This window comes from Brachyistius frenatus, unplaced genomic scaffold, assembly GCF_029030835.1.
Source record: "Brachyistius frenatus isolate BFR_SWC_R1_liver_20210118 unplaced genomic scaffold, ASM2903083v1 Contig_17, whole genome shotgun sequence".
NCBI classification, from domain to species: domain Eukaryota; kingdom Metazoa; phylum Chordata; class Actinopteri; family Embiotocidae; genus Brachyistius; species Brachyistius frenatus.
Window position 1 is genome coordinate 3662853 of NW_027210616.1, and position 25210 is coordinate 3688062.

General features: G+C 39.4%; 2 protein-coding genes across 2 annotated transcripts in view; both read left to right on the top strand.

Annotated features, from left to right (window-relative positions):
• The first annotated feature begins 1297 nt into the window (after positions 1 to 1297).
• Positions 1298 to 14357, top strand: LOC138618582 (uncharacterized). Its single transcript, XM_069694410.1, has 16 exons — positions 1298 to 1594; positions 2020 to 2125; positions 3838 to 4051; positions 4343 to 4485; positions 5627 to 5801; positions 5953 to 6008; positions 6824 to 7014; positions 7111 to 7221; positions 7367 to 7492; positions 8700 to 8798; positions 8884 to 9042; positions 11388 to 12012; positions 13139 to 13202; positions 13297 to 13475; positions 13569 to 13657; positions 13771 to 14357. The coding sequence occupies exons 1-16, from the start codon at positions 1406 to 1408 to the stop codon at positions 13870 to 13872; spliced, it is 2628 nt and encodes an 875-aa protein (XP_069550511.1). The 5' UTR covers positions 1298 to 1405; the 3' UTR covers positions 13873 to 14357.
• Positions 14358 to 16739: 2382 nt separating this feature from the next.
• mrpl11 (mitochondrial ribosomal protein L11) overlaps positions 16740 to 25210 on the top strand; it is a 40349-nt gene continuing 31878 nt past the window's right edge. Inside the window, exon 1 of the mRNA XM_069694397.1 lies at positions 16740 to 16807. The gene's annotated coding sequence lies outside the window, so the exon portion shown is untranslated. The remainder of the gene's footprint in view (positions 16808 to 25210) is intronic.

The following is a 25210-nucleotide window of genomic DNA, read 5'->3' on the forward strand; positions in this document are numbered from 1 at the left end:
CACATTATCCTGCATTTAACTGAGATCACAGGATCCATAATATTCAGATCAAACGCTGTCATCATATTCCCTGTTGTAAAAATGAAAAAAAAAAAAACGAAAAAAAAAACCCCGTTGTCTTTGGTCCTCTGCTCTGCTTGGTATGAGCAGTGTTAGCGCCACCTTGTGGGTTTAGCTAGCTACTGCCTTAATGATGATCAGTGCTATTTAGGTGGAATACAGTTGTGTATCAAAATCCCTCTTTATTTAAACTGATTTATACAATACGCCACATCGAAGGTCTTTATTTCTTTATTTAATCATTTCAAAGATGGTAATGCTTCAGTACTTTTACACAAGTAGGATTCTGAATACAGGACATAAACTTATGCCAGTGATGGAAACAATTTTTCAGTGCAATACTGTATTAAAAAGTTATAATTTTGTGGACCTTGTAAATTCCATTTCTGCAACTTTATAACTTTTTTTTGTCTAAGTTTCAGTGTGCAATAGAAAGCAAATAAATTTAGTTGCTTTGCAGATTCAGATAAATGATTTTAAAAAAATCACTAACAACAGAATGAAACAAAGAATTGGAAAATGAGAAGACTTTATTAGGAACAGGGGGAAATTTACAATCAACCAAGCAGTGTATAAAGTAGCCTAATTCAAATTACAGTATTTCAACTCTTACACTGATGCATCAATAAGCCGGATCCAATAACAAAATCTTTTCCTTCTTTTTTTTTTCAATCCTTTTTTTGTTTGTTGTTATGGTACTTTAGAATATTTTGGCAATTAGGCTATTAGTTGATTATCATGAAATTAATCACCAACTATTTTGATAATCGATAGATATAATCGTGTTGAGTCATTTTTAAATAGAAAAAAAAAATGCCCCTTCAGCTTTGGGAAACACAGGTGTGCACTTTTCACCATTTTCTGACATTTCAAAGACCAAACAGCGAACCGATTAATCGATAAAACAATAGATTAATCGATAATGAAATGTCAATGTATTTTAATGAGTATTTCTGCACTGTGTTGTCGCTTTTATCGGAGTAAAACATCAGAGTGCTGGCTGTATAGAGAAAGGAAGCGTTCAATGGCGTCATCACGCATACCTCTCCAGCTCCTCGCTGTCAGGTAAAGCTGTAGCCTTGTAGATGACATCCTGTTACAAACCATAGCTGACGCGCGGTGCCCGCCTGCAGCCAATCACAGCTCCGCTTTTTTTTAATTTTTTTTTTTTTTATCAGTTTGTTAAAGTTTGCCTCATTCCGCCGTCTGAACTCGTGCTTCGAGAGGAAACATCCTCTTTCTCGCGGTGCGATGTGGACAAAAACGTCAACTCTGGCTGTATGCAACTCACAGCGCTTGAAAGTGCGAGACACGAGCAGAAGGAGCCCGTTGTAAAGAAAAGAAGATGTATCTATGGCGCTTTTCCATCGCCATAACGCTCGGCTTGGTCTGGTATTTGTCAGACTGCGGCCACGCAGTCACTCGATACGTGTTATGTTTTCTCTTTTGTTTTATTACTTTACTGTTGTTTGGAAACGGTGGGCGAGGGAGTGGCACTCAAACTGAGGAAGAGGCCAAGGATCAACCGCTCCAGGTACTCAAAAATGTTGTCTCTTTACTGCAAGAAAAAAGTTGCTTTTACCAACTCTGTTGCAAGGTCAAAACCAAGGCAGGATTTATAATTAAAATATGAGCGTGGGATGCATGCTCAGATCATATGATTGTACTTTACAATCTACACCCTGCCTCCCTCACAAGTGAGATGTTGCTGTTTTTCTAAATCCTTTTTAAAAGTGTAAATCAGTAATCCAATGTATCTCCTGGGTTTACTCCCATATCTGAGCTGCGAGGTAGCTAAGCTATGAATATTATAAATGTAGCCTGAGGTCTTTTTTTTTTTTTTTTCTACTGAGGCCTGATAAACAGGTTTCCACAGTGTGACCTGGAGTTCAGCACTAATTGATTATCTACTTTTTACTTGAAATCTGATGTCTGATGCATAGTGTCTTTATTTTCCAGGAAACTGTTGAAAGAGAGTTTTTTGACTTGACTGATGAAGGAACTCTTGGGCAGGCTGAACCGCTGGAGTCTCGGTATCCTCATGTAAAACGGTCTCTTCAGCAAGGTGAGGCCTGTTTTTCGTAGAAAACAATGTGTTTGTGTTTTTAGTTGGCGTTTCTTTGTGCAGGCTAGAAATCCTTTACATGAGGATTGGATCAGAGCATGAAAAGTCACGGTCCTGCACCTGACTTTGTGGGTGTTTTGTCAACAGATTTGTAGTTCTGTTTTGACTTGACACAGTTGAAAAGGACAGTTGAGAATAGAAACTGCTGCAGCTGGAGCTCATGTTACAAGAGGTGAGGAGGAGCCTCGGGGAAAGAAAAGATGCAAACACCCCCTTTAGTAGATGGGTGATACTGTGTGTGAGTGTGATGTACAACAGGAAATAAGATTTCATGCAGCACAATCATTTGTTTGCTTTACATCTATTTTACGCAGCGGTTAATTAAATTAGGTTTCTGCTGATCTCGCTGCTCTTAATGAGTTTCTCTGAGAATACAATTTTTTTTAATTTCATGTTGTCTCACAATTTGTTCACAAACCTTGAAATCATTTGGAAACCTGTGGAGTTAAAAAAAAAAAGAAGAAAAAGAAAGTAAAATAGGCTTGTTTTTTATGGTTTTACTTTGAAAACACTAGATTTCTTTCAGTCCTAAATATAGCACTTAAATACACATGCATGAGCGCCACGCCAGCGACAGCCCTGGCCGGAAGCATTAATGTTGTCTGTCAGTCCCATTCTGTGAACTCCATATCTCAGGAAGGCCTGGAGGGACTTTCTTTAAATGTGGCACAAACGTTCACTCCAACTCGATGATGAACTGATTCGCTTTTGGTGGACAAAGGTCACCGTGACCTTACAAAAACAAAACATGTTTGTGGCCATAAATCAAGATTTAAGCCTCAAAAACACTTGGTGCTAAATATAGGTCTTGCATACACATGCATGAGCTGTCAACCCTCTGGAGTTCAGTTTTGTCGTTTGTTTTGCTCCATTTAATCTGTCTTTTACCCCACATGAGTTTCATCATTTATTCAAGCATAGATTCAGCCACAGGTCTTCTCATCCTATCAGTTTAAGATGGTATAAAGCTGCAAGGAACCCAAAATGCATTAAAAAAAATAACTAAGGAGCCCATACATATCTCTAAATCTTTTATGATAATCACTAAAAATACTGTTGGAGAACAGTTTACAGTTGTATAACATTTTATTCCACACAAATACAGTTGAGAAATGTGAGGAAAAATAAGTATAATATTGTCTGTTTACAATTGTTGTTGTGCCTTTTACATTGATGTGTGCATGCTTGTGAATCACTGAAAATATAAATAATTCAGTTTTTAAAATATCTTGATGGCTCTCAAAATGTTAAATGAGATACTACATGAAAGCTCTCATCAACAATTCCTTTCTGTTTTCTCACCTCATCTCCAGCTGATGCATAAATAAAGTTGTGTTAGTGTAAATAAAACATGTTGAGTGTGCTCACAGATGAATGGATCGACTCCAGACGGCCGTGACTTCCTCTCACCACCTCATGATCAGAGGAAAATCCTGTCATGGATGTTTGTGCTGAGAATTGAAATGAGTAATTTGGCGTTCTGGACCTCGGACGTTGTTCAGAAGCTTATAAAAAAAAAACTTTCACCAAATATGCCGAAGTCAATGCAGCCCTCGAGTTTGATGTTCAGGAGGCGAGTGTGCAAGCTCGGTATGAATGTGATCTTTTATCCTTCGTGAATGACTGACTGACATTGCGGTGGCTCTCCTCAGTGTTTGAATGCGCCTACGCTCAGCTGGTCCTGCCTTGGTACGGCGTCCTCGTGCCATGCGAGCAGCAGCCTCTGCACCAGGTGCTCAGGAGGGAATTCGACTTTGTAATCGACCGCATCATTGAAAGAGCCAAAGACTTTGATGTCTGCCAGGCAGTTGTGGGCTCTATTCGGATTTTGACCCAGCACTTGCATAATGTAAAGCAGTCTGACAGGTGAGACTTTACACTTTCTTTCTTTTAACATTCATGCAGCTGCTGCTTCAGTAAGTCTTTTCACTCAGAAATCTGTCTGAAGTCTACAAATACCTCATTTGTTTTTATCATTATGAGTAAGTGACTGAAGTTTTACTGGAGTTTGATGTTTTTTCTTGAGACACAGAGTTGAAAGAGAACTGCATCACATGAGATTTAAGATTAAGGTCAAGCACTTATAAAACATGTGGTGATAAACATCTAGTACTCATTATTGGTTAGATTTTACTTTTGTTTTGTTTTCTGTGTCAGAGCGCTCTTGTTCAGCTCCAGAGCAGAGGAGATCGAGGTTCTCCGAGAATTCTCTGAAGCTATGGTACATAACCTTTTTCCCAAATCTCTCTGGGGCCAAGAAGTCAACTGCTGTGCCTTAAAGGAGATCATTGCCTTAAAGGGTAAGGAAGCATTAAATTTATCTCTCTGCAGTAACACACTTATGGAAGGCCTAAGCCTCCCATGGCTTCTTTTAGGAGTGTGAATTGTGTGTAATCCCTTATTGTCAGTGGCATTGTGGGGCTTAGACATGAATTTTAGGTTACAAAAAAGGAAGGATCCTTCTGCAGTGATCTGCCAATTCCCCTTAGGGTTTCTTAATTTTTTTTAGTTACAGATAAAACTGTTTTATCTCATCAGAGTCATGCTGTAGGATAGGTTTTGGAAATTATGCATGTTGCTCACTTACAATAAGTGATTTTTTTACAGCTGTAGTTAAAAAATGATGTGCATGTCCAAACTGCTCTGCAATTTGATGGTTAGAAAGGGCTCATTTCTGGCAGGAGTGTTCGTAGATGAACTAAACGTTGACATTATTTTGGAAGAGTCTGCACTTTTATGCACGGCTTAAACTATTACAGTAAAAAAAAAAAAAAAAAAAATCTCATTAACTCTAATTGTATTTTTCGTACCAATTTCAGTCGTTTACCTTGATGATTTTTGGGAACACATTTAACATTTTTACCACACCAAAAAAAAACCTTACAATGAAGACTGGAAACAGATGTTTCTGCTATAAACTGTACAAAACCTTAAGTGTAAAACAACATATTGGAGATGGAGAGTTATGCATATGTAAACCTGTTTTTGTGCCCAGGCAAACTAACTTTCTTGAGTTTTGTTGTCACCTTGAGGTTACCAGTCAATCGGTGGGGAGGTTAGTCTGGCACGAATCCCCCCCCCCCCCCCGCATAAAATGGCAAATTCTCCTTTTTACACTTGGAGAAAGCATGTGAAGGAGTGAGCTTTAGAGGTGCTCGTAGACGGTGTTTTAAACCTTTGGTCGGAGGCAGGATAGCTGGTTCTGCCTGATTCTGGTCTCTATGCGAAGCTAACAGTTTCACGTTTGTATTTACTGTCAAGCTTCTCATTTCACCGAAAAAGCAAATAAATGCATTTCTTAATATTTTGAATTATTCCTTTACAACTGTTTATGTTAGTGATACAAACCACAATTCATTACAGTCTGTTATTATTGTCAAATATGTCTGTGTGCCATGACAAAGAAAGATTATAGGATTAGTGTGCTGGCTGTTTTCTCAGGGTTGGGACTGCTGGTGACATGGCTTTCCGACCCCGACAACCTGAACCAGCTGGTGGTGAGCCAGCTCGAAAGCGTGACCCCCAAAAGCTCTGAGGAGGAGCTGCGTGGATCAGACCTAGATCTAGCCTCCCTGGCTTTACAAGAAGGCGAAGGCGAGGACGAAGGCAGTGAAGTGTAAGTGGCTGTCATCGTTGGCTCCCCGCTGGCTTGACCAAGTGGTAGCGAGCCTCAAAGCAGCGACTGTAACAACCTCCCTCTGTGTTTGAAATTGGAATTGACCTGGTTTTGTTTGGTGGCTGTTTTGTTCTTCTGCTTTTATTTCTAGGAGCTGGCAGGGAGCTGGGATTTCAGCCAGCACCAGGATCAAGGGCAAAAGGAAAGGTATGTTTAGTGATGGAGTTGTTGCAACCAAAGGCATTTTCATTTCAAACCTCTGTGACACTTGAACCTGAGGGAATGGTACATGGAATTTCTGGTTTCAGTTATTTTTTTTTTGTGAAAAAAGATTTCAGATGAAGATGTTGGGGACTTGAAAAAGGCAGATGGTATAGTTTGTGGGTGTTTAGAGAAGAGATGGCTGTGCTTTTGAAACGTCTTTTACAACAGTTTGATGAATAGTAATGTCTTGTCAGCTATGTAACATTATAATTTGCTTAACCAGTCTGCCTTTCAGTGCATAATTAGTCCTGTTTCTTTTTTGTTGTTGCTCCAGACGGTTAATTACACAAACAGCAAACTGAATGCCAAATCATTTCTGTGCTGTTTTCAAGCCACTCTTTCTATTGAAAACAATGATGACTGGAAAAGAATTGATAATGTCATGATAATGGGGCCTGTAATATGATGAATATGCATATCTTTTTGTTGTGGTCACATTGTAAACGCTTAAAAAAAAAAAAACATTTGTTATAATCTGTAAGAATTGTTTAAGTCTGATGGGACTTCTATTAAATGTTAAACTGTTGCAAAGATTAGAACACTCCTGACACCTCTTATCTAGTGTGCTTTACAATTTGTGAACATTTTTTCTCATATTTTCCTCACAATGCATAAAGTCTGCACTTTTTTGCCTAGATGTTGTTCAGTGTGTAGAAAAAAAATTATGCAGAGGTAAGGGAATAGTGTTGAGTAAAAAAATATTGGAATAAAGTAAGAATTTATCTAACATTTAGTTTGTGCTGTTTTCTAAATTTCAGCCAACAAGTTAAAGGAAGGATGGTCCAAATTTTTGGACAAGTTGAAGTCCAAAAAAGCCAAGAAAAAGAAGATTAAGAAGATTGAGCAGAAGCTGATGAACAGGGTCATGGCGATCCAGGGCGACATGTCCAACGAGGATGATGTCAGCAGCAGGGGTGGCTCCCTTCATAGCCAGGAGGACTCTGACAGGGTGAGGCTGCTTTACATAATGCAATATGTTTAAATGAAGACAATGACTTATTCAGTTTGACAGATGCATTACTGTTTTTTGGCCAAACAACATTAGGGAGACAGTGATCTGGAGAACTATCTGACAAGCGTCCAGGAGGACATGATGCAATTCAAGCTGTCGTATGAGATGTGGCGCATTGGCCGCTGGACTGTCGGTATCCCTCATGTGAGTTATAAACATCAGTGACAGCGTAGAATGTCCTGGAGGTGTGGGCGTGTTATCTAACTGCCAGGGCCCTGTAAAAGCTTGTCCTTGGATGGTATGTTGATGTTTGAGCTGCCTCTTTGAGCAAGGGTTAACCGTGTTGCAGGCCGACTGGGAGCACGAGAAGCTCATCTTCACTGTTCACTTGGAGGAAAAGGGCAGTCCTGAGAACCTACAGTGGGACATCAGGAAGACCTACATTGATGTGATACATTTCTGCAACAGATGGCAGGTAAGAGACACACGGAAAGTATTGTTTTGTGTTCTTATTAACTGATCTATTCACCTCAGGTATTCATTTAGATGCTACAATATTAGGTACATTAAACTAAAACTAATGCAGTCTAACAGAACTGTCCTGTGTGAAGATTATGTTCTGTTTTTTTTTTTTATGAGTTTTTCTGTGTTTATTCAACTTTATGGTCAATTAGGAGGGCAAACGTCATAGTACTGGTGAGTTGTATTGTGTGACACTAACACGTTTATGCTTCCCTTAGGTGTAGGGTTATCTGACTCACTAAATGTAGAATAAACCTGCCGTTCATCAACCTTCTCAGTCTGCTAAATGTGTGTTACCATTTTCAAAATCCCAATCACAACTGGAAATGACAACAGCAAACTCCAAGCAGCAACCTACACACTGAAAATGTCAAGTTTTGATAAGGTTTTTTGATAAAAGATTTGGATCATCTAATAAGGCAGTCCTGCTTCTTTTCCCCCCCAGTGTTTTGCTCTGATTCAGCCATTTCAATGCCATGACTTGCCTCCCCACATGCAGATGTCCGCCCTATATTGCAACGACACCATTGCTGCATCCTTGGCTCGCACTGTCCAAGACGATTTTTATTGGTTTACAGAAATATAAACTGGCCAGAGTTCTTCTATTCCTCTACACCAGAGTGATGTATGGGTGTAGCCAGACCATTCTCCAACGCTGGCACAGTGCAGCGGAAAATGGTCTGGCTATGCGAGAGCAGAGGTAAAAAAAACAGAAACCCCTCTCAGTGCAGCACAACAGTTCAACAGCACCACAAGTTAGATCCCTACACCATGACCATAAAGGGAATCAGTACTTCTCTAAACCTGAACATTATAATCTTCATGAATGTAGGACTTATTGCAGGATTTGTTTAGACTGCTTTAGGTTTAGATTGATGTACCAAAGGAACTGGAAACTGGGTCTGTATACTGTATCCTTAACTTTTGTTTGTCATTAGTTCATTATTATTATTTATTAATGACATGTAGTATGAGTCAAAGATACATTTTTTTTAAAATTCAAAACTATTTTAAAAGTATTCAAGTTTTCTTCACTTTGTTGTGTTGTAGTATTAACTAAAGGCACTATAGGATTCATATAAGACGCATTCTTAAAACTAGATGCCAACCAAGTACTGTTGAGTCTTAAAGTATCATGTCATAAAACATCATTTTTCTAGGACTCGACCAGCCTGCCCACAATCTTGGTGCTGGAGGAGTCTGATCTCAACTATGAGCTTAAAGAAGAAGCCAGAGTGTCAGTGGAGCACTTCCTGCAGGTGAAAAATGCCGCAGAGCTGAGATGTATTGACAGATAGGCAGTTGAAAGATTTATGACTTAACTTTTGTTATTATCTTTCTTAGGAATTAGTCTGTGATAATCTGATCGGCCACACTCAACCGGTTTTTGAGTTTCTCTGTCCACTTGACAAACTGCTGAATGAAGAGGAAAATTATGGAGGTGTGTGGGGCCTCCTCAGCGGTTTGGCATACTTCCTCACTCCCGGCCAAGAAGAAGACGAGGTAAAGTTTCGCTGATGTTTTCCTTCCTGATTTAAGGACACTTATTACAAACTTGGTTCTGCTTTGGTACTTTTTGTACAGCATGATCATTTCTGAAATCTGTTCATGATAAGATGTCTGATTGGGCAGGAACACGGTAAGACTCTGGACTTAAACAAACTTGAGGGTTACGCTAGGTTCAGTTGACACAATGTTGGCAAAAAAATATCCCAACCAAAACGAAAGGCCATCTGGGCCAACAGTTGAATGTTTTATGGTGTCCAGTGTACAAGGTGGATGAAAAAGTTCAGAGATTGTTCTCGTGATGTGATGTGTACAGAGCAGGGGGGAGAAGTAACCTTTGTTAGGAAGTAATCCAAGTTACACCTCTTGATCAACATAGCCACCTGTGTTACATGTGTTTTTGTGATCACTGGTACGTGCACATTTGCTAATTTTATTTTGGACTTGACCAGAGAATGCCCATCAAATTTTCTGTAAAACTTTTAGCAACCAGAAAGAAGTCATAAAGAACCTAATCTGGCAAGTATGGATGGTGGGGGGGGGAAATGCTTATGCATGAAAGTAATTCCTTCCTCCTGCTCCACACGGTGTCTGCAATGTGCTCCATACAGGACATTGTGGGGAACTCCAACAACTTGTCCATGGTGTTGACCAATAGAAGCCCAGAGCACCTGCGACCAAAATGGCGAAGTGAAAGATGGCTAAAGGATGATTGACCCATACAGTCCTCTCAGTGCGACCCACATAGGGGTCGGCATTTGTGTGTTCTTTGTTGTTTTTTGGGGCTTTTCCTCATCATCCCCACCAATGTTTGACATTCTTACTTCCACTAGTTGATTCCCTATCCCTTCCTTCCTGATGACATCACGCAGGGTGCCGTGAAGGTCAGCATCCTGTGATTGAACATTGGCTGACATGAATTCTAACATGTCTTTCAGCCAAGTCACGGCAATAATTAATGACTTTACAATGGCCTAATCCCAAACAGTGACCATTAAATCTTGTGTTGCCTGAGTGTGCCATCAAATAAACTTGTTTGTGAGAGAGAACAAAGCCAAATGGCAAAATCATTAATCAAACTGTCCAGTCGATTGTAAACATCCTTTAGCTTACAGAGGAACAACTTGAACTTACTTACTGTGTTTGAACACGCAGACGCACCCATAAATTTCCTGTGCAGTACGGGGTCATTACAGACCGTATTTAGTTTGGATTTTGCTCCAAATAATAAAAAAACAATGGTTTAAATAATTTTGATAAACTATTGGCTGACTTACAACTTGTCTGATCATTTGACTGTTCCTATTTCTTGACCTGTTGGGCTTGTTGGAGTTTTGCTGCAGTTTTTGCAGATGTCAAGACTTGTTGTTTCATAACTTTGAGAACCAATAACGCAATGACCGAAATATGGACATTGCAAGCAGCTGCTGCTGGAATTATAGAAAACAAGAAATAATGGTTTAGGCTCATGGGTCATGTCCTGCATGTGCTATAAATCTACAAATTCTGTGTTCGGTCTTTTGATTTTATTTGAAATTGTAACATTTGTGCACTGAGAGCGCGCTTCTTTGAGTTGCTACAGCAAAGCAGAAAGTCATTTCATTTGCTTGGAATTTTTAGCACGAGCCCACTGCTACCCAGCGTTCATAGTTTGCCCGGTGATAAACAAGATAACAGTTGAACAATAGAATAGTTGTCCAAAGATAATGCAATTTTTCAAATTTTTTTTCCAATTATTTAAATAGTTTCCTAAGCAGCCTGCTGGAGGAAAGAGGGGAATCTGGGCTGAAAGGAAACTTGGGTTTATGGTTAAATAACGTATGGTGAACAAAATGTCAAAGTTGTGTTTTAAATAGTCTCATTATTTATAAAAATTAGCCAAAAAGTGTCATAACAATTTAATTGGTTACAATTGTAGTAGCAGAGGTTGAGATGTCCTGACTCTTTAGCCTTGAGTATGAATGAAGCTACAAACAGGATCCACACTTCACACAATACAGCTGAAAATATCTTTCATTAGACCCCCCCCCCCGCATGATAAATGCAGTGAAGTCTCAAACTGAAATTGAGATAACTGATGACACCACTATGACATCATTAGAGCTATTATCCCAGACTCCCTATAGAGCCACAGAAAATGAGATTATTTTCACATACTGCACAGCACTCATTGTAATGAATTAAATGAACTTCATGTGTAGAATCAGTGGACTGCTCCTTTAAAAAGTCACACTGAACCCGTATATGGATTAGTTTAGTCTGTGATGTGAGCCGCTCTGAACCATCAGGCCAATGTCTCAAGGTCAGCTGTTACAACGTGTTTGTTTTGTTTTTCTTTGCAGAGCTCCAGCCCTCAGATGGAAGCCCCCAAAGACAGCATACTGCCATCACTGCATCCAAAATCCACCGCTCTGTGTTCAGAAAACCACTGTGCCTCTGCTGAGAAGTGCAGCGATGTTCCCAACGCTGCTATACCAACTATTGTTATCTCCAAGCACGACTCTCCTTCAGAAAAGCCTGAAGATATAGAAACAGATCCTCAGCCTTCTGTTAACTCAGACTGCTCAAATGAAAATGTTTCCCAGGATAAAACGGAGGACTCTGATAACCCCTTAACCTCTCACTTTAAAATGATCATCAAAGGACTGAGCCAATTCAAGTCACAAGAGTCTCTGGCCTCAACAAAAGCCGGCTGTGACGAAGATCTGCCTGAGTCATACTGCTCCCAAAATGGAGGCTCGCAGCGGGAGAACGCAGAGGGCCTGTCGTGGCTCCAATTCAGCACGAGGTCAAATAAAAAGGAGAAATTTTGTTTCAGGATGTCTGGTGGAGGGAGCAAGGCCAAAGGAAAGGAGATGCAGGGCACTTTGCACAGAGGGGAGGACCCCCAGTGTCAGAAGAGCCAAGTCAACTGGGAGCCGCTGGAGGCGACAAAGACCATATTTGATCTGCTGAAAGAAATATCTGGTTTGTTCAGTGTTTAACGTCTGACGGTATTGTCATGAGTGCTGCTCCATTTTCAAAGCATATTGCAGCTTTTAGCCGGCCAGTTGTTTTAGTTCGTTTCAGCACAGGAAGAAAGTCAACCTGTGTAGACTTGGAACTTGCCTGAGAAATCCAATCTTCTGCAGTGAAGATTTGGTCCTTATTCACCTTCACTTGGTGTTTTAAGGAAAAAGCATGACTTGTTTTTACAAGACCTGGGTGATGCATTTATGTCCTCTAGTAACAGAGAACTGACAGCTGGCAGCCAGACACCTCTATATTCACAAACAGTGTTCTCAATAAAACCCTCTTCCATTGACAGGATTGTCAGTGTAGGTTTAAAGTCGTGCAGGATATACAAGTAAGAGAAGCTAGTTCTGGAATCATTAATCAAATGATCTTTGAAATGTATTATCATATAACATTAACAGCCTTGGAGTTACGAATTATCAACCTCAGGTGTACTTCAAACCTATGAAAATACATTTTTACACAGTATTGAAAACAATTTAAATGAGTTCAAAGGCAGGAACGGATAAGTATAAAGAGCTGTGGTATGCTTTACTAAATAGTTTGTGGTAGTTTTGAACTTGCAATTATCATTAGTTTTGATACCTGTATTGTATCAAAGGCCAATCCTAGTGACTTCTGAAAGTGTCAAAAAGCCAAAATTGCCTTTGAGAACTTTACAATCTGTTCAATATAAAGTTCAACACCCTTCATTTAGAAAAAGGAAAAACACCCAGCTCTGCAGCTACAGTGTCTTGTAGCCTCTTTCAGCTTTAGTTTTGGTTTTAGTTTGCACATTAAAATCACAGCTGCTTTCATAAAAACCTAAAAGCTGCACCAAACTGCAAACGGAGTAATTTGGAAAATTGTAAGTGAACATAATGTAGCGCCAAGTAAACAGTTGTTGTTTTCTTTTCTTTATTGGTTAGGTTTAGTCAAAATGTGTTGTTGCCGTGTCAGATTGTTTTGGTGTTTTTTCACCATCTAGTGACAAAAAGGAAGTAGTGCTGCTTTTGTAATATTCTCAGTTTATGACAAGCTAAAACATACACTGATGGTAATTTGTAAGACAAAGCTAATCCTCTTCTTGTTTTGACAGGAAACTCCATTGTTATAAACATATTTGATGCCGTTTTGAAACCTTTCATGCCCATCTTGAAAAAGTAAGTTTGGCACTAAAGTCCTCCCACAGTTCCAAACGTGTGCTGTATTCAGGTCTTTGAAAGTCTAATGATGATGTTGCGTATCCCTCTTCAGGAAGGTGAACTCTTTCCTGAACAAGGTGAACCCAACAGAAGTGCAGATGGCTGCGTACATCGACACGCTGCGGCGGAAACTGTGGCCGGAGTTCCAGCCTGCAGCACCTCATCCTCCTCGCACCGACGAGGAGAAGGACGAGACCAGGGACTGGGCGCATCACCTCATCAGTGCCAGATGTAGGCGACACCTTTCTGCACTTTAGCAGGAAATAGTCAGGTACTCTGGGCAGGTGACAATTGATCTAAAATGAACTTTTATGTTCTCTGTAGATTCAAATTACCTTGTCCTGAAGAAGACAGACATGGAGTCTGTTTTTAATCTTTTCCAGGACAGTGAAGCAAACAAAACGCTGGTTTATGTGAGTATCTCAACATCTACTACCAGTCATTATTCTTTATTTTATTTAATCTAATTTTCATGTTTAACCTGATGCAAATCTTGTTCTGATTGTTGCCTCATCTTTCATAACAGATGCTTCTGTCATTCCTAATGAGAGAATTTCTTCCCAATGAGCATTCACTAAATGTGAGTGCTGCTGCTCTACAGAAAGTGACCAACCCCACCAATCCTTGACTGTGTTTTTAATGGTACTGTTTTGCTGTTTTTAAAATATTCAGTTATTAATTTACAATCTTAAAATGCCTTAAAGCATTTGTGATCACTTGTGTAATAATGTCAAACATATCAAACATACTGTGAATGTTTCCTTTGATTTTTATTTTGTATTGTTAAACTGCTTTTGTATATGAAATCAGAAATGTTTTTTGAGAGTCAGCTTTGAATATTGTTCTTTTTAGTGTTAACCTCAAGAGGAGAAAATAAATTATTTTTAATTTTTACAGTTTGAATTTCACCCTTCATGTTTCAACATAAATTAGTTCTCAAAAATATTTTGTCACTTTGAGCACTTTTGTATGGGGAGTGCTTTTTAGAAACTGTTTGATTTTGACCTGAATACCCAATTCCCAATCACTATCTGTTAAAACATGGACAGCATCACTGCAATGGAAACTTGAAGTAATGTAAAGAACTTGAATTTGTTCCAATTAAAATGTTTTTTTAATGAAGTAACTTTTTCCAGCTGTGTTCCTGGTTTGTGTATTTAAGTCAAATTTAGGTAAAAAATGATCTGCAGCAAATGTGAGATGTAAATTTGTTGCTGAGCAGAACATTTGCTTTGAAGCAATTTCCTAGTAACAGATGATTCAGACGGGTTAAACAAGTTAATCCTCCAAGTGAAATCCATTTAGTGAAGTGTGAGATGTATGAAACTAATTACTGTAATAAAATTACTAGATTAAAACAACTTGTTAACATTCAGTCACCTTCATGTTTTTTCAAGTCAGCTGCAAAAAAATACATTTGCATAAGAATGCAAACATTCCTCAGATTTGAACCACATATTTGCATAAGAAAATGGATTCGATCTCCCAAAAAAATTATGCTGACTCGGATTAAAACCAAAGAAATGATTTGTATTTCAGCTGAAAAAAAAAAAAGCCATTTCCAAAGCCCTTGATGGAAGTTCTGTCTGTAATATTCATGGTATTTCATTATGGAAGAGTAACAGAATTAATTACAGGATTATTCTGGTCCAGGTCACAGGAGGGAGATTATCCTCCAGCGTAACAACATGAATTCCTTTTTATTCACTTATGTTCCTTGAGTCAGGTACCAACTTCAAACTGAACCAAACAAAATTTCCAGAAGAAAACTGGTAAATCCCACTTGATCCCATTATCAGCCTTAGGGGATGATTTAATGGAAAGAATTAAAAATGACAAACTCATGTTGAAAATGCTTTAAACTTCTGCTGGACCTGCTTCTGGTTCGATCTTTAATAAATCACTGTGGCTGAAGGTCAAAGTTCACTCTTTAAGTTAAAAAAAACAAAAACAAGAAAACAAGCTTGCCAAAATGCCCAGCTTTCAATAATATTCGGTGGGCTTCATCAGAAGATGGAGCCTCTTCAGCTGTCCTGGAACTAAAGATTCTTGACTTAATTGGCTGCTGAAGCTCACTTGATGTGATTGAAACCTCTAGAAATACGGCAACTAAATTGACAGTTGACCTTTGAGGTTTTCTAAACTGTGAATACAGCAACAACTCAATGACAAATCAGAAAAATGACACTGAACAATAGTTAGACTAAAGGAGTTAAAAATAAATGAATGCAGTACAGCAAAAAGAAAATTGTATTTACTGAAAGTATAAACTACCTTTTAGCTGTATAATTTGACCCTTATGAAAGAAAGAAACAGTAACATTCTATAAATTATCTCACCACAGTATAGAGTCCACAAGAAAACATTTGAAAAAAGAGGTGCATGCATATATCAGCAAGGCAGTGAATTAGTTTTCAGTTAGTTTGAATGATGTGAGCAACCTCAGCCTCAGACAGCTACAGCCTGTGATGGCTAACATGGCTACCATCAGCAGAAAAACTCAAAATGTCAAAGAAAACATAGAAAGTCACAAAACATCTGTGATTTAATAATAATAAAAAAAGACTCCAGGTGTTTGGAGAGAAGAGAAAAATGTCTGTTATATTTACAGATATGACAAAATGGCGGATGAAATGTCATTTGACTGCTCCGAGCAACAGAAGGTTCAACTGAAACCATGTGCAGAATGGGACATCTGTTTTTTTAAGAGAACATCCCATTTATATTAAAGTCTTGAGACCTCTCAGGATCCAAAAATACCATCTGGGGAAAATGCCAAATAAAAAAGGTTATATGTACAAGATTAGACTATTTCCATTTGATTGAGTCATGAGTTGGAAGGTAGGCTCTTACTCGGATTAAGAATCATATGGCGAATGTTAACAAAATGTTTAAAAAAAAGCATGTGTTAGTATCCTTAAAGCAGTCAGGGGAATGAACCTGCAGTATAAGGAATGGAAATGTTTCCATTTATACACATTTCTGTAAAAACTGGGCAACTCCACAATGTACTGATGTTCTGTTACAAGTCCTGCATTAAAAATTGTACTTAAAAAATGTGGGCTACTTAAAATGATTTGCTTTTACTTTTAAGAAGTCCAAAAATATTAGTTTAAAGTAAAAGTACAAATGCGGCATGATCCATTTCAGAATAATACATCACTGATCATTATCACTGATGCATTCATGGGTAAGCATCGTTTTAACGTCACAGCTGGTATAGATTTGAACAAGGCTTACAGCAGGGTTTATATAGGCATCGGCTTTTGTCACACTGTGGAAAATTTAAAAACTAAAACGCACGTAGTAAACTTAAGAGGAAAGTTTAATGTTTTAGGATGTAAGGCTGAATAAATAGTAAAAGTAGCATCCTTCACCAACCACCTACTTTGCTCAAGTGCCCACGAGCAAGGCCTCGGTTCGTTGTGACGGCTCCTCCTCCAGGCCAGCAGGGGGCGGTGCCGTGATGAACAGCAGCGAGCAGTCCTCAGTGCTCAGTAATCCAACATGTCTGCGCCCTGCAGGACGCTGCCAACAGCGTGAAGGTACAGGACAAGCGACAGGTAAGATGGCACCGAGGCTCGTGTTGTTTTCGTCCGAGTTTCACGCGGCTCTGTCTTGACGTGTGGCGTTTCTAACTTGCGCGTCTTGAACGCCGGTGGAGTTGGTGTGAGGTCAAATATGTTCGTAGCTTCGTGCTGCTTCAACGTGACGCGTTCAATTCCCGAGGAAGTGTTTCAGTGATTCGTATTTTAAACATGAAAGGGTATCCGCGTGTTTTTTTTCCCCCATCGTGTGGTTTGATGAATTAAACGAAAAAAAAAAAAAAAGTTCTTTTAAAAGCTCCACGTTTGTGGTTTTCAGACTTGACCTGGAAGAAAACTTAAAAACTCTCCACAGGAGCAGAAATATCTTCATAGTGATGAACTGGAACACGTGTGTGACTGAATGTTGTTAATCGGTGGTGCCCAACGTTTCATTATGTTTTTACTACTGGATAAACTGGATTCCTCGTTGTCAGTTTGTGAACAACATTTCTTGATTTGTTTTAAGAGCTTTTATTATTATTATTTTTTTTGTTTCTCTGTGAACAGAGTCAATCAATTGCATCCACAATGTAGAAAATGTCTGTTTGTGGTCGTGGAAGGATTCGTTGGTCCAAAGGCGAGTGATGTTCACATGTGCAAAAATTCCTTCTTTTTTTTTCTGTACAGTTACTCTATTTTTCATTATTCACAATCAATAAATAAGCACCAGAGGAAAATATTTGCTCGTGTTGTTGATCCACTGTCAATCACATCTGATCAAACCGCAGCCCTGCAGTCCTTCTCGGTGTTTAATTATTTATTTTGAGGCATTTTTTTTTTTTGCCTTCGTTTGTCAGTCGCCAGTGTGGAGAGACTTGAAACGAGAGCCAACAAATATCTTTGCTGTATGTATGGTTAGATTACTTCTAATTAAGGAGAATTTACTTTTACCGTTTCTTATTTGTCATGAATATTTAATGTTATAGTGAAGTACTTAGTGATTTGAAACCACTTTAAACCAAACTGTCTGCACACAAAAGATAAAACAATTCTTCTCTGCTGCGCTGGCAGTGAACTCAACAGAAACAAAGACTTCTCCTCGTTTTAGATTTGACTGATGTGTTTACTAACCTGAATCCTACAAGCATCCAAGTGCTCTTCTATCTTAACTGTTTCCAAACGATCCATTAATTCAAACACCTTTTTCTCAGCAGACTTTTGAGTTTTTACAGCAGGAAAAAGCACAAATAGAACTAACAGCACCGCCTCTGGCTTTGTTACGGCTATTATTGCAATGCAGTACTGCACCAGTGGTTGATATGCTCATCCCACCGCCGGTCTTTGGATCCACCAATCAAAATCATATCTTCACCTGCCAACTGATACCTGTTGAAACAGAAGATGCTTATCGGTCAATGAAAACTAAACCTGCTTTGTGGCAGGCAATAAATGAAGCCCCGGTGGGATCAAACAAAAGTTCAACCAAGATCATTTCAGCTGTGAAAAGCTTGTAAAGATATTTTGAAAATGACAACCAAGTTGGACAAGAAGCTTGTGTGTACCAAAGGTTTCCATATCTTTTTCTTTTTTTTTTCTTATGACGGCTCATCACAGGGATGTACGTTCAGTAGTTGTGAGCAGCACATGCGTGGCTCAAAAAGACTGTACTCCTATTGGGTTGCGGATGGAGCACAGCACCGTGATGTGGAGGGGGAAGGGGGGCAGTGTGTGTTGTTGTGGGTGAGAAACTTGTGCTTTTCCAAATGCTGTAAGCTGGCGTGTTGTCATGTTGGAGAACCGATGTGCCATCGCCCCGCAGCTCTCGTTGTTTTCCCACAGACACCTCGGGACATCACAATTGAACTTGGGGGTTGACAGTCTGACCCTAGAGGGTGAATTCATGGTGCAGAACCCTGCGACTGTCAAAGAAAACGCACCTGCTCGCTCCGGACCTGATGCGCCTTTTTCATGTCTTGACCTCTGACCTTCTGACCCTCTTGAAATGCAAGTGTCACTCAAGACTCCCCACCCGGCTCATTGCTTGATTGCGGTAAGCTTTCAGAAGAATTTCAAGAGTCATTCAGTTGCTGATTTCCTGAGTTTGAATTTGACGTGTGCTCTTCGCGAAAGGCCATTTTCAAATCAAAACGTTACAAAAACGTTGGTAACCTGGACGCAGATGCTGATCAAGCAACATTACTTGGAAATCGTACTCACGAAGGTTATTGCCCCGCTCGGTGCATGACACGCTGCTGTGCTGTTCCCATGCAACAGGAGCAACCAGTCGTCTGTTTGATTTGCCCCTCTTATTAGTGATGCACTGTGTTCACTTTTTGTGCTGCAGAGCTCATTGGTATCTTTTTTTATTTAATGCAGAGGAACATTAGACTCAGTAGACTGCTGTCTGAATAATGAATGTACCTGATCATGATGAAAATACAGTATTTTACCTCGTGTCATGTACGGCCAAAACCTGATCAGGGTATCAGCTCTGCTAGAAGAACAGTGGATCAGATTAGTGCCGCCACAGTTTTTAAGAAAACACTTGAATGGTTCGTATATTTTTGAATATATTATTTTGTAAAATAGCTGAGTCATTTCCTAACTGCAGCTTCTTCGTGCAGAGTCCTCGTGAGTAAGGACGGCTCGTTCAGATTCGACCCCTGATAAGTCTGGTGTCCATTTCCGAGGTCACTAAGCATCCACCAGCCTGCGCTGTAATATATTAATGATACTTCACCAGTGCTCTGACTCTGAGGTCCAGCTGCAGCAGCAGCTCAGACCCATGGGGGCAGACAGGTTTCAGAGTTCAGAGTGTTTACTGTCACATTTTGGCTGCTGTCAGACTTGGCTTGCAGTTTCTGAGCTGTAATTCTGAAGACTGAATTTTATAATGTCAGGGCCTTGAGTATCCACATGTCGTCAGATGGCTGTGATGCCTCCTGCATGTGTAATCATCCAAATCTTTCCTCAACTTCCTACCCTCGCATTGCTTATTTGTGTGGTGTCATCCTCAACATAATGAGTCTGATGAGCAATACAAATTTATTTTGCTACTTTTTTGTACTTTCAGGTCGTACAAATGGCGGATTCGGGCCTAAAACCTGACATACCCTGTTGCGAATCGGAAGATATTAGTTGGAGTTAAGCTTCTAATGGAACTCTGGCGTGTTTCTTGGCAGAGCAGTCAGTAGTTTTGATGTGTTTTGTGCTCTGATACCAGAAAAAAAAAACTCACAACTATGTAGCCACATCATATGAAACAAGCTGCCAGCCTGCAAAACAATATCAAAAGATAATGTGAAGTCAGTGGGCTTGCGTTTCTCAAGTACTGCTGAATCGTCATTGTTGCTTTTTTCGATTTATTCCAAGTACAGGGAGTTTGTAACACATTCTGTCTTGCCATTCAAAGATGATGGATGCACGGAAATGTAATTCAGAGGAGCCAGTAAAGAAAACGGCCTCCTTGGGATTTGATCCCAGGCAGTCAGAGATAATACATGCAGGGTGTTTGGACCGGGAGTCATCACTATTCTATAAGTACAAAGTCCTGGTTTGAACCTGAGCTGCCGTGTGCTGCTTCAGTCGTCAACTTTCCACACAGCAGCGTTAAAACAGGCCAGAGGGAGGCTGCTGTTCTCATTAACCGTCTTATTTTTGACGGCTATATTAAAGCTACAGTGGTGCTCGAAGGTTTGTGAACGCTTTCCAATTTTATACATTTCCGCATAAATATGACCTAAAATATCATCAGCTTCAGCTCCAAAAGTAGAGAACCCAATTAAACAAGTAATATACAAAATATTATATTTGGACAATTACGTACTGTGGAAAATATTACAATATTACATATCTGTGAGCGGGTACGCCGTTTTATTTAACGAACAGAGATCCATCACACTCTAATCTGTGAGGCGGATGGGCCTCAGGTGGCCGAACAGGTTCCCTGTCCTGTCCTGTTCCTGTCCACATGCCGAAGTGTCTTTGGGCAAGACACTGAACCTCAAACTGCTCCTGATGGCAGGTGAGCACCCTGCATGGCAGCTCTGTCACCATTGGCGTGTGAGTGGATAAAAGGGAGGCAAATTGAAAAGCACTTTGAGACCGCTAAGGTGGCATAATTGCACACCATTTACTATTTAATCGTCAAAATACACATTTGTGGAAGTGTAGTACGGCAGGAACAAAGGATATTTTTGAAGAAGAAAGAGTTGTTCATCAGCCTAGAATAAGTTACAAACCCATCTTTAAAGAGTTTTTACTTCACCAATTCACAGTTAAGTGGATTGTGTATAAATTAAAGACCAGTGTTGCCCTCACCAGGAGTGGTCAACCAACAAAGATCGCTCCAAAAGCAAGACATGGAATAGTCCATGAGGTCTCACAGGAACCCACGCTAACGCAGAGTCAAAGTCCTGACCTTAATCAAATAGAAATGTTATGTAAGAACTTAAAAGGAGCAGTTCATGTAAGGAAACCCAACAACATCTCGGAGATGAAGCTGTTCTTTACGGAGGAACGGGCTAAAATTCCTCCAAACTCAGCTGGACTGATCAACAGTTACGCAAACATTTAGTTGCAGTTGTTGATGCACAAGGAGGTCACAACAAATAATGACAGTAAAGGTTCACATATTTTTACAATTCACAGATCTGTAATATTGAATCATTTTAGGTTAGGTTAGGTAGTTACTTTATTAATCCCCGAGGGGACATTTTTTCGCTACAGCAGCATACAGAAGCAATAGATAGTAATAGAACAATAGAAAAGCAATAAAATAGCAGTAAAATACTATAAAATATAAAATGCACAGTAAGTTGAGGTTTTCCTCAATAACTAAATGACCCTGTAGCTACTTTTATGACTTGTGTGAAAATCTGATGATGCTTTAGGTCATATTAATGCAGGAACATAGAAAAAAGTAAACTTCAACTTAAATGTCTTGTTCAGTATTTTGGTCACAGTTATTCAAAACACAAATCAACAAATGCTAATTAAAAATGTCTATTTACCTTGCATATTAAGAACATTGCCTCATCATGGAAGACTAAGGTCAGTTGAGCGTGCTGCATGTAAAGGCTGAAATAAGTATCTTTATGTTGACGACTTGGATGTAAAACCCTGAAACATTCACCCTGCAGTTCTGCTGAATATTTTGCCACAGATTAAATGTCTGTCTGCAAAGGAAGGACATGAGCTAAGTGTAAAATATTAATTCAAAGTGGTAACATACCCTTCCTCAGAATATATTTATCTCACTGAAAATTTGAGTTGAAGCAGCTTTTGCTGCCTTCTGTTTACGTTCTAATTCAGACTTAATGAGATGTGGTGTAACATCAGACTATTTTGGTGCAAAATCCATTTATTACTGAAACTGTGGAAGTAATGAGTTGTTTATTTCTGAAATGCTCGATTGAGCTAAGAGCTCAGTTTCAGGTTTGCGTTAAACCAGGTCGTGCAAGTTCCCTTTTTCAGTCTTGAGGGATCATTCAGACTCTTCTAGAGTTCTTCGTTTTATTTGACTGGCCTTTAGCACTTGGCATTCAACAATCAATAGCTCCAGGGCCGGAGGTTGACGGGATGAATACTAATGTAGAGGAACAGCATATGACTGGCTCTCTATAACTTTATATCTGACATTATCTCTTGATCTTATCTGGAGCGTCTTGTGTAGCTCGCTGAATGATTACAGTCCAGTACATTTGTTCTGTTTGTTCACTGCGTTAAGCTCATTGATTAAAATCAGTCTGTAGCTCTAAACTCATAACATGGCACCTTCTAAACAGACCGTGCATCCCAATCCCAGAGTTCCCTGCTGCCAGTGACGGTCCTTCCTGTGCTGTTTAATGTGCCGTTAACAGATTTGGTGGTTTCTTGTTTTCAAGGACACCAGTCATTGCGGCTGTAATGGTATTCAAACTTTTCTGCGTAGATGAGCAGAAACATGAAATTGATATTACAATTTCGATATGCTCGTGCTTCTTTCCGTTAATATCCAGGGACTTCAGGATGTCTCCAGGGGTTGTCTTCCTGTTTATCTTAAATATATTCGGCAGCAGAGTTTGTGCTGTGGTGACAGAGGCCGTCTAAGTGACTGAAGTGTATTACTAAATTGTGAATTAATCTTTCAGTTTATTGTCCTATAATGAAATGTAAAGGTTAATGCAACCACTAGATGGACTGCCAAACTAAGAGTTGAATAAGACAGATTGTCAGAGGTGGTTTAAGTCTATCTAGAAGATAAGAATGAATTTCTTTGGAAATTCAAAGAATATTAATCATGGCCTCTGTTTGGTAAAAGGACTCCGACAGGTTTTATCTCTGCAAAGAGATGGAAACATAAATATTTCTTTTCTGTTAAAACTGTGTGATGAGACCAGAATAAGAATACTTCACTTCCTATCAGTATGACAAAATTAGACCCTCAGGATGAGAAATATCAAGTAATGGATCACGCTTTTCAGACCCAAGCAAGGATAGAAGCTTGCTCGAGTAAATTTAATCTGTCAACTAAAATCATCCTAATTAGGGCGTCGAATTACCAGCGAAGCTGCAGATACCGTGTTATCACGTGTTATCACGTGTTATCACGTGTTATCACATGAGGAATAGTAGGAAAGCAAGTCAGAGGAAAAAATAGATAGGAAAGCTGCACCAGTTCAGAAATAAGGGTCGGTGATATGAATGAAATCCACAGCTGACAATGAGAACAAGTTCAATTCAGTTTAATTTATGTATCATTAAATCAAAGCAAAAGTCAAAACACTTAAGATAGTGAGGGAGAGACCTTACAACATTATAGAGGAACCGAACAATTCCCACGAGTGACAGTGTGGAAGAAAAACTTCCTTCTAATGGGAAGAAACGTCCAACAGGACCAGACTTAGCGGTGGGTGGACATCTGCCTTGACTGGACAGAGTGAGGGGAGAGTGGAGAAAGAAAATAACAGCATAGAGACACAACAAATAGTAAACAGTGGGCAGGTTGGTGAGGCCAGTAACCACAGTGACAAACATGGAGCTCCTTAGCCAGATATACCTGCAGAAAGGTACACGGAGAGAAAAGGCAATGACAGGCATCAAAACGCTGGTATAATATGATAATATAGGTATTCTTTAGCAGGTGTAATGTTCACCATTTTCATTTGTGTGTTCAAATGCTAACATAAGCTGATTAGCACTAACATATCAATGCTGAGACTTAGGGAATATCATTAATGTTGCTGTTATTCAGGCAAAAAATAACTAAAAGCTATGTTTCATTTTGTCAGAGAAATAAATATAATATATATGTATGTTTGTATATATGTGTGTATAAATAAATAAATAAACATGATACATTTAATGACAGTCCATTCAGTAGTCACCAAGATATTTATTTCAAAACCACTGATATCTGCTTTATGGAGTAAAAGACAGCGGATCACCAACTCCAAAGTTTTGACCTGCTTGTGGTCCTACATCAAAGATCAGGAAATCAGAAGTTTTTAGGATTCATCCTGTGGCCATAATGGATATTTGATATTTGCATCCAATTGTTGTCAAGACATCTCACTCAAAACTCAAAACATTACCATCTGAACAGAGTTTACTTGCAGTCCATCAAAGTGGTGCCACGCCACCAGGGTAGCTAAAAATCATACGTACAAAAAAGTTAAACGGGTGGTAAATTTCAATAAGTCCTCCAGCCCATATGAACATATAGGGTTTCTCAAAGTGGGATTAGGGATTTGTGACACCTCGAGGTGACACACAAACCTGTCACAGTGACATTAGTGCTGATACGTCATCATCAGTGGGGATGTATGGTATTTTTTGGGTGTCTTTCCCCCCAAAAAAGTTTCCTTCCCCCAAAAAAAGTTTCCTTCCCCGAAGATGCTGTTGTTGGAATTCAATCATCCTGGAATTTGTGGAAGGAAAATTGTAAAGTGCTTTGAGACCGGTAAGGTGATAAAGTGCTATTTAACATTTACAGGTCTTCAACCCATACGACCGCACAGGTTGTTTGTTCCTTCCCTTAAATACGACCCACAGGAGTGTTTCCTACATTGGTGCCCTCTTAAGGTTTAGGCAAAAAAAACAACCACTTTGGGTTAAACTGATGTATGGAAAGCTGTTGTGCGTCAAATTACTACTTCCTTAAAGTTATGCTTCTTTGGGAAGCGAACAGAGGTTTCCTGCACACAAGTTTGTTGTTGAATCGACCCGTCCATCGGACCTTTCTCGTCCTCACAAGGAAAAAAACTCATTATATAGACGTCGTCTGAACTACGTCACTTATGCGGGACACCAGGTAGTCGTTACCTATACGACCGCCAGAGGTCACTAATCTTTAAAAGATAACTGTTGGTAGTAATAAGCTGCTTGCATAAAACACACATGGAGTTGTTTTTTGGAAGAGGATGGTTTTATAAGCTTATATCTGAAATAATTCGACCT

Bases quoted from the DNA above. Each gene is read 5' to 3' on its own strand.
- LOC138618582 (XM_069694410.1), top strand. From the start codon at position 1,406: ATGTATCTATGGCGCTTTTCCATCGCCATAACGCTCGGCTTGGTCTGG. The intron at 7,015-7,110 runs GTGAGGCTGCTT...AAACAACATTAG, and splicing joins GCCAGGAGGACTCTGACAGG to GGAGACAGTGATCTGGAGAA. The intron at 13,203-13,296 runs GTAAGTTTGGCA...ATCCCTCTTCAG, and splicing joins TTCATGCCCATCTTGAAAAA to GAAGGTGAACTCTTTCCTGA.